We start from the raw sequence: 9,473 nt of genomic DNA, 5'->3' as shown, positions 1-9,473 counted from the left end.
CTGTGAGCCCTACTAAGTCTGGGTTCTTACTTGCAATCAGGAGGCACAGTTCCTCCTGCTTACACCCCATACTACGAGCATTAGTGTAGAGGCACCTGAGGCCTCCTGAGGGTGCTCGTGCCTTCCTCCCACTCCCAGGACAGTTGTGGCCCCCTACTCCTTGGATGTTTATACTTACCTGTTCTTCCCTTCCTCTTTGAAGCTCTCCAAATATTTGGAGAGCTTCACCATTTCGGGCAGTCCCCATTGCCTGCAGCAGGGACCTGGGCCCAGATTCCATGCTGGTAAGTAGGGAGCAGGGGATGGGACCATGGGGAGACCCCTGCCAGGTCCCATCCCCTGCCTGCTGCCCCAGCCCCCCTGAGCACCCCTGACCCCGCCCACTCTCCCAGCCCCCCCATAGCTGCCCTGCCCCGCCCAGCTCCCAGTTGTTCAAAAAAAAGCCCCTACTCACTGGGTGCTGCCAGGTGGCAGGGGCAATCCCCACTGCCCCCTGCTGCCCCCCACTGCCCCATGTGGGCACTGCTACAAGCCCCTTAATTCCCACCCGCTCTCCCAACCCACCCATGGCTGCCTCACCTGCCCCAGCTCCCAGCCCTTTAAAAAAACAAAAAACAAAAGCCCTGACTTACTAGCTCCTGCATTAGTTTTGGAGCTTTTGGGGGCTCATGGAAGAGCCTCCCTCCCATGCAGCATGGGGCAGTAGGGGAAGCAGTGATTGCCCTCCCCCCTCCCCCCCGCCAGGAAGGAGACAGAGAGTCCAGGGGTTTATTTTGTTTTTTACAGGCCTGGGAGCTGGGGTAGGCAGGGCAGCTGTGGGGTTGGAGGGTGGGCAGGGGTCAGGGGGCTCATGGCAGAGCTGCCCCACATGGTGTAGAGCAGTGGGGGGCAGCAGGGATCACCCCCCACCAGGCAGGAGCCAGTGAGGGGGCTTTTTTTCCCAAAGAGTGGGGAGCCGGGGCCGGGTGGGGAAGTCACTGAGAGCGGGCAGAGGGTGGGGCCTGTGTGATTGGGAGATTTGCCTGATTCAGCAGTAGCCAAACCTCTGAATCAGATTCACCTGAATCAATTTGGGACTGTGATTCGAATCGTTGAATCGAATCACTGCCCCCATGGATGATCTGACTGTCTGGGGGGGAGTGCCCCTGTGGCCGATCTCGCTGCCCAGGGGCCCATCTGGGAGCAGCTGCAGCAATTGGCTGGTACTTGCAGGGGAGCACCAGCACTCCCACCTGCCCCCACTGCCCATTGCCTAAGCAGCGATTGTGGCCAGTCAGGGGGTGCCCCAGCACTCTCAGGGGCTGCACCCCCTATGCATTGCCACTGTCTACATTCACTCACACTCACACACACACACACACACACACACACACACACACAGGCTGTGTGAAATGTTGCCAAGTATTTAATTTCAAAGCTGTTTCCACGTGTTTCGAGCTTGAAACAGTGACATTGAAATGAAACAAAAAGCTTCAAAACAGCTTTGAAATGAAATGAGGGCACTTGAAACATTTCAAAAGTTTCAAAACGTTTTGAGTTTCAAAGCAGCCTAGTGGTGGGAGGCAGGGGAGAGCACCAGGGCTGCGCTCTGAGCAGCTGCACAGCCCCATGCAGCTAAGCCCGGCAGTGGGAGGCAGAGCACTGGTTTTGCCTGCCTCCTGCCACTGGACTGTGGTCCATAGGGCTGAAGAATCCCACAGAGCGCAGCCCAGCGGTGGGAGGCGGGCAGAGTCACCTCTGACCTTGGCTTGAACCCCCACCCAGACCACCTGGGAAATACTAAATACATTACCAGTGTGTCCCACATAAACAAGACTCCTCCTCACAAGCAGCGTGAACACAAGAGACTGATTTATTACAGAAAACAGGAAAACACCAAATACAATGCACAACACAACTAACTACAAAAGAGTCCGTAGGGTGTGCCGCACCAGAGGAAGCTCCTGGAGAGCACGGGTCCTGCTGCGGTGCAAGGGGCCCACATTGCTCTTAGAGGAATGGTAGCGTGCCAATCTTTGCTCCCCTGGAGAGGCTGTACGTGTATGTGGGGAGTGACTTGGGCTCCAGACAGTATGCATGCTCCCCAAAATTTCTGGGCTGGATTACTTGGCTTGCTGAATTGAAACTGCATGAAAAACTCCAGGAGCCACGTTGATTACTGGCTACAGCCGGCCCATCCACGCACTGGAGCAAAGGACCATCAAAAGAAACAAGAGGAAAGAGCAGGCCAACCCTCTAGGCCTGAGCTACAGGCAGTTTGGGTCACAGCTCCACTGGGAGCAGAAAGTTGCAAACCTCAACCCCAGCCCAAATTTAGATTAGAAACTCCCAGGTTCCAACCCTGCTTAAACTGCCAAGCCTAACTCCTGGCCAGCAAACCCAAGGAACCAATACCCTTTCCCCCCATATTAATCCCTTAAAACATCAAAGGAATAAAAAAGGGGGGGAAAAAAGAGGAGAGGAGTTCCCAGATACTGGGACAACTCTCCTTCTCTCTCCCCTCTACCTGAGCTTCCCTTTTTGCTGTCTGCAACCTCCTTGTCCCTTAGGGGAAACTTCACTTTGCAGCAGCCCCTGACAGCTTCTCTCCCCACAGACCAGCCTCACTCCCCTTATAGCCCTTTGCATGATATCACCCTGGCCTTGTCCAGTCAGGAGTGCCACACTCCAGTTTCTTTCACAACCAATCGGCTTGAAGAATCCTCTGCTTCCCCTGGCCAATGAGACCAGAGGGTTTTACATACTTCCCCCAGATACAGACCCCAGTTTGCCACTACTGAGCACATGGCCAAAACACAGGGGCCATCTTGCCCACTTAAAAAACACACGCACACAAAAGCACAATATACAACCTGTGTGTGTGTGTGTGTGTGTGTGTGGGTGGGTGTTGCATATAAAATATGCATCTGCATATATATGTATATGTACATGCAGGATGAATTCGTTTCTTGTAAACTTAAAGATACTTGGTGATTATTTCCTAACTGCTGTGTTTCACAGTATTGCTAAATGCTATTTAAATGCATTTTACTCTTAAGGTGTAAGTTATCATACTTTCTTGTGCTTTTAGGGCAGGCATGGACAAAATATAGCCCACGGGCCGAATATGGCCCACAAGGCCATTCTGTCCGGCCCACAGGGCCCCTGAACATTTTTTTGAACATTAAAATGTATCTGTCCTTGGTTCCTGTCAAAAATGTCAGGACCCAGGGCAGTAGGACCCCTGGGGAAGCCTGGCAGGTTCCCACAACAGCAGGGCCCACCCAGCCCCGCCCCACCAGCAGAAGCCCCAGCAGGGGCTTCTGTCCTGGGACCACATGGCTTTCCCAGTGCAGGAAGCTCACGTGAGGGGTGGGGAGGGAAGGAGCCAGAGCGGAGCACAGGGAAAAGCGGCCCCTCCACCACCCCGTGGCTGGCACCCCACGCTGCAGCCACTCGTAACCCACACAGGGCTGTCCTGAGCAGGAACAGGCAGCGCCATGCCGGCCGCAAGTGGCTGCCGGGTGGGGAGCCACTCATGGGGCGGGCGAGGGGCCGCTTTTCCCTGCACTCAGCACCAGCTTGTAACCCACCCCCGCTGCCAGCCGGGGCTCCATGCTGGCTCCAGGCTCACCCGTCAGGGCTGCACCATGGTGGCAGCATCTGCAGCCTCCCAGCTTGCCATGCCGGTCAGTGGTTGCTGCTGCTGCCCACCCAGAGATCACGCGCTGGACAGCTCAGAGGCAGCGGTGGCAACCTCACCACAGCCTACGATGGCATAAGTTCTGAGTGGGCAGCAGCAATAAACGCCGGGGGCCGGGTAGACCCTGCTGTTGTGGGAGCCTGATGGGCTTCCCCTGGGTCCTACTGGATCATTTTTGACAGGAACCAAAGACAGATACATTTTAATTTTTAAAAACTTTTTAGGGTCCCTGTGGGACAGAGAAAATGGCCTCATGGGCCGGATCTGGCCCAAGAGCCGTATTTTTCCCATCCCTGCCCTATGGTCAGATGGGTACAGACTTGGGGGCGAGGAGGTTACCTTTCTCTGCAGCAGGGGCACAGCCTCTGCTTGAGATCTCTCAAACACGTATTAACACTCTTTGCAGCAGCAGGACATTGGCCTCCAGGTCCCCCTGCCTTCCCTGTGGAGTTCAGGTGCGATGTGTTGCGTTGCATTGCATTGCGTAGGGGTGACAGTAGTCTTGCTCAGAGGCTTGACAATGGATTCATCTGGGCTGGTCTGGACAGTATCATAGTACCATAGTGCTTAGGGTCAGAAGGGACCTGAGCAGATCATCAGCTCTGACCCCCTTCCACAGGCAGGAACGGGTGCTGGGGTCATATCACCCCAGCCAAATATCTGTCCAGCCTCCTCTTAAAGACCCCCATGGTAGGAGAGAGTACCACCTCCTTCAGGAGCCAATTCCAGAGCCTGGAAGCCCTAACCATAAAGTAATGTCTCCTGATGTCCAGCTTGTGTCACAACCTAATTGTGATAGTGCCCATGTCACTGGCAAAAGATGCCATCTAAAGCATTTTAGTCCACACTGAAGCCAACTAAAGGTTAAAGAAAAATCCTTGTTGGTAACAGTTTGTTTTTTTTTTTTTTGCTGCGCATGTCAAAAAGAGATTTATAACTGCGACACAACCAAGAAATGAAACTTCTAAAGAAACTAAACTTAGCCCATGATTTATGATTGGTCAGGGCGAAAAGGGGTAGCCCTGCTACAAATCCCTAGAGATAATTGGCGATTCTAATTAAATTTATGACGTGGCGAAAAACAATTGACTATCATACAAACAAAACCCTGCTGCATTTCCGCCAAAGGAGAAGACAACTCTGTCCGCACCTTGGAGTAAATCTGACAATTCGATCAGTTGTCAGCGTCTTCCCGCTGCGACCTCCCTGGCGTACCCTCGACTCGCATGCCCGATAAGCTTGAACCCGCCGACCCCCAGCCCATATATATGTCTGCAGACTGACCGAGCGAACTCTAAGCTGTAACTAACTAAGTATATCTGGCCTCCGTCTTTCACCACCTTGACGGTGTGAGTAAATAATCTTGCTTTGCAACCGATAAGCGTCCTGTGCCTAATTCCACTCCAAGTGTCACAAGTACCCACCTGACGGGCCTCTAAAGGTCTCGTACCCTTCACTGCAGTGCATGGCAGTGACAGCTTGAACCTTCCCTCTAACAATTTGTGGCCATTATTCCTAGTAACCCTGGTTGGTGCCCAGGTGTTCAGGAATATGGAGGCAAAGAAGTCATTAAAAAGATCAGCTTTTTCATTTGCCACAATCACCAGATTGCCAAGTCTATCCTGTAGGGGCCCCACGTTACCCAGTGCCACCTTCTTACTTCCTATGTATTTGAAAAAGGACTTTTTATTATCCTTAATTCTGGTTGCTAGCCCTAGCTCCATCTCTGCCTTTGGCTTCCTAACAGCCTCCCTGTTAGGAAGCTGATCCTGCCTCAGGCAGGAGGTTGTGACCTCTGGAGGTCTCTGCCAGCCTGACTTCTCTATGGTTTTGTGATGGTAAAAAATTGGAAAAACACTTGAAAACCTGAGAGAGAGAGACTCTTCAGAGCAGTGGCAATCAGCATTGCAGGAGGGGGAAGGAAGGAGACTGAGAAGGAGAAGGTCCCGTTTTTAAAATATGATATGGAGAGAACTGGCAAATCCTGACTTACAACTTGGCCATGCAGGTGTGGAGAGCTGAGCTGACTCTGGAGCCATGGGGAAGTCACTGAAGGTTGGAAGTCAGAGCCACCTGCACCTGAGACAGATGTCACTCTTAAGATGTGGTTAACTGCTTAATCCTGTGGCAGAAAGCCACTTTTGTTTCTCCCCCTAAAATTCTGCTCTGTGACAATTTTGATTAGGATGGGCCCAGCAGAGGACACATACCTTTACCCTATCTCTTTGGACAACCTGAGCTGGATACATTCCTGAGGGAGGGGGGAAACCTGCTCCCTCTGCCTATGTGACTGGCATCACATACCTGGGTGAGGGGCTTCTTTCCTGGTGGGCTAGAGTCTGCCTGGCAACTAGTGATGTATTTCAAATTGGTTGGCTGACAGCCAACAGGTGCTGGCCTCCATCGAACCAGGTAAATGAGGTCACAAAGGCTATATAATTTAAGGACTGCCCAGGAGGTGGGGGGTAGCAGCCATGAGGGATACTCAGGAACAAAGAAGAGCTGGACCATCTGAAACTTGCTCTCTCTCTCAAAACTCATGATCAAGGAATTGCTTGCCTCCAGAGGGAATCTCCAACAGCCTCTGGATGATACTTGTGAGTAAGCTGAGACCCAATTAGATCTATAGCTTGCAGTAGCTCAGATGCGAGATCAAAGGCTACCCCAGCCACAGGAGTTTACTTTATGGGATTTCTCTGATATTGCTTTACCCTGCACCCTATTCTAACCCTACGCTCTGTAACCAATAAAGTTCTCATTTGTACCTAGTGTGGGAGACTTATTGAGGGGTGGGTTTAACTATGCCCAGGACTAAGGGAGACTATCCTTTTTGGCCCCCAACTTGTGGAAGTGCCCCAAGTTCTTGTATTGGGTCAAGTACCCATAGGACTATTAGGCCTGTGTTTCCCCGAGGACACAGGCCCCAGGCAGTCCCTTCTCGGGGTGGTGGCAGCACTCTTTACCCCCGGACTCTGCGGTGGGACTTGAAAGGGGGTCTGCCAGGGCTTAGGCGCCCCTGGAGAGACACGTGGAGTCAGGAAGGTGGATGGGTGTGGTGAGGTGGGAGGCTTAATGCAGGAGCTCCCCCTACTGGCCCACCACAAATCCCATCTTAAGTACTGACACAGTCACATGCTCATTCATTTAACAGTGTGATCAAACAGGGACTAAGTCACAAAGGGCTGACACAAAATACATATAATACCTTTGTGGTTGGTTCTCTTTAGGCCTGAGTGTGTGCACAGCACTCCTTGCCTTGGAAACACAGTGGAGCCCTTCTGTGGCAGACTCACATGGAGTCTGTGATCTACTGGGATGCCCAGGCCTGTTTCCATCCAGTCAGGTCTCCCTAAGTTTACATTTCTGCTGTTGATTACCAGCATGGTCCTGAGTTCCCCCTGCACTGCCAACATGGGCTGGTTGGGATCTCTTCCCCCGTTCCACAATTATGTCTCCTGCCATGCAGGTGTAGCAGGATGTGCAATAGTTGTGATCATGCATCAAATCCCATTGTGCCTTTAATTTAATATTGTTCAGTGACTTGCGTCTACAACACAGTATGATACAGAAGCTTTCTCACAAGCTCAGTTGTCTACTGCAATGCTCTGGGGCATCTAGCTGAGAGGTTCAGAGGCTGCAGACATGACCGAGTATTGACTCTGGTGCCAGGAGAATGTCAGTGTAACACCAGTTGTTTCTTGCAGGTGAGACAGAGACGTGTGTGGACATCGAGCCATGGCCAGGTCTGATGACACAATCGAGATGTCAGCACTGGGCAGGCCTTTCCAGCTGGGAATGCTGTACGACTGCCGCAAAGAGATCCTGATCCCAGGTACGTCTGTGTCCTGGTTACATCTGTGGCTGGCCAGCAGGGGGTACTTCTGCGCTAAGCAACCTACCTTACTGCACCCAGCCAAAACCAAGTTCCTCCCACGGGGCACTTACATCTGGCTGGCCCCCATCTTGGAGCACACCTGCAATCCTGGGGTGCCACTGCCACCACCCAGACTCAGGTTTTTATCTGGGTCCCATGCCACCTGGGATACACAGAGCTTGTAGACCTAGGGGTTGCTTAACCCCATCAGGATATATCTGGGTGCTTCTTATCGTTGGCTACAAATGTCCAACTTGGGATCCGTAAAATTCTGGTTTATTAGGCAGATTGAAACACTGTAATGAGTTAAATCATAAACCTTGGGGCTGGTCCTTCCACACACACACACACAGTAGCAAGCTACAAGAGTCAGGTATACCTATCCCACAGGCGCTGGAGTCTGTTGTTGAGGCTTCTTTCAGCGTGGTGTTATCTTCCAGAAGGGGGTCGCCGGCTGGTCCTTCTGGCTGGACAGGTCGGGTGCTGGTCAAGTTGGAGATCAAGACGGCGCCACTGAGGGTCACTTTTCACTGCTTTTTATCTGTCCTTAGCAGACTTTGGTGACTCCCCAGTTTTCAGGTTTGCCCAACCCAGGGGTCATTGACCCTCGTGGGACTTCCCCCTCCCGGTGGCTACTGGATGGTATCTGTCAGCCCCAGGGGTCGTCCGCATGTACATGCAGGTTTGGGAGTCCGTTGATGAATTTTTAATAGGGCTCTGGGAGCGGTCGGTTTGGAGATATTCAGCCCAAAAGTTGGTACCCGGCGTTGATTAACTCAGGCCAGGGCTTCTAGCCCTTGATCAGTGAGGTTTAGAGATTTCCCAGTTGTTACATTGTCGTCTATTGAGTTTTTCTGTTCGCTGATCTGCAGTTTCCCAGGTGTTAATTGCTGCCAGGTGTTAATTGCTGCCTGCTACCATGTTACACATTCAATCACTGATTCACTCGCTCTTTCAGGGGCCAGCCTGATACAGGGAAGGGCAGTTTGATTCCTGCCCTTGTTAACATTGTTACAATGTATAACTTACTTATGAAACTAAACACATTTAGTTGAAAGTTGAAAGGTGAGGAGTATGAAATATAAGCTACAAAAGTAATGCCATGCTACACAAATAGATAAAAATACCAAAATACAAGGGGAGATACAAAATGCACACATACAAATTTCAAAACACAATTCCTTATCTTATAGTGAAAGAAAGAGGAAGGAAGAAAAGGTAGAAGAGGAAAAACATATCCAAGGAGGGGAGAGCAACTGCAGGCAAGAGGAAAAGGGGCTTTCTACTACATTATAGCCTGAAGCATAGAAAGTAGCCTCCTTTAGTCAGCCAAGATAAGGGAGCAAGAAGGACTGCCCAATCCCACTCAAGCATGTATAACCAGACTGGCTATATCGGACAGCATTATTGTAGAGAGAGTAGGCATGGGGAGGAGTGTGGCAGAAATGCCACCGACGGTGCCCCTCTCCAGAGATCTGTCTCCACCAGCCTGAGAGGCTGGTGTTGAAACCCTCAGGGCGGGGATCTCCCACCTTGTCTGCATGACAAAAGCCTGGTGCCTGGGAGGCGATGCTCTGGTCACCTGGGCAGGGGGGAAAGGCCCGGCCCTGCGCGTGGGCCCAGGTAGCCAGGGATGCTGGGGGGATTGGTTGGCTTGTGGCCAGTATTGGCAGCTTCGATTGGACCGGGCTGCTGAGGTCAGAGAGGTTATTTAAGGGCCTGGGCCAGGAAGAAGGGCCATTTTTAGCCATGCGGTCATCCAGGTGAATCTGAACCTGGCTCTCTCCTCATCACCGCATGCTCCAAGAGTGCCCTGCCTCCAGAGGGAAACTCCAGCCACCTCTGGATGATGCGAGTGAGTAAGCTGCTAGAGATCCGATTAGATATTTAGCTTCAGTAACTCAGATGCGTGTTTAA

The 9,473-nt window shown here is 51.9% G+C and overlaps 1 protein-coding gene across 2 annotated transcripts in view; it reads left to right on the top strand.

Annotated features, from left to right (window-relative positions):
- Positions 1-9,473, top strand: part of LOC102383910 — a 38,311-nt gene that overhangs the window by 13,378 nt on the left and 15,460 nt on the right. The window contains exons 1-2 of one of the 2 annotated variants that reach the window (XM_025194810.1): positions 4,939-5,031; positions 7,387-7,514. In XM_025194810.1, coding sequence (XP_025050595.1) covers positions 7,418-7,514 — 97 coding nt within the window. In that variant the 5' untranslated portion in view covers positions 4,939-5,031; positions 7,387-7,417. Of the gene's footprint in view, positions 1-4,938; positions 5,032-7,386; positions 7,515-9,473 lie in introns of those variants that run through there. The other variant, XM_006038315.2, reaches the window with a different exon arrangement.

Source organism: Alligator sinensis, unplaced genomic scaffold (genome assembly GCF_000455745.1).
Source record: "Alligator sinensis unplaced genomic scaffold, ASM45574v1 scaffold769_2, whole genome shotgun sequence".
Lineage (NCBI taxonomy): Eukaryota > Metazoa > Chordata > Crocodylia > Alligatoridae > Alligator > Alligator sinensis.
Note: the sequence above shows the minus strand (reverse complement) of the source record. Positions and strands in the feature narration are given on the sequence as shown.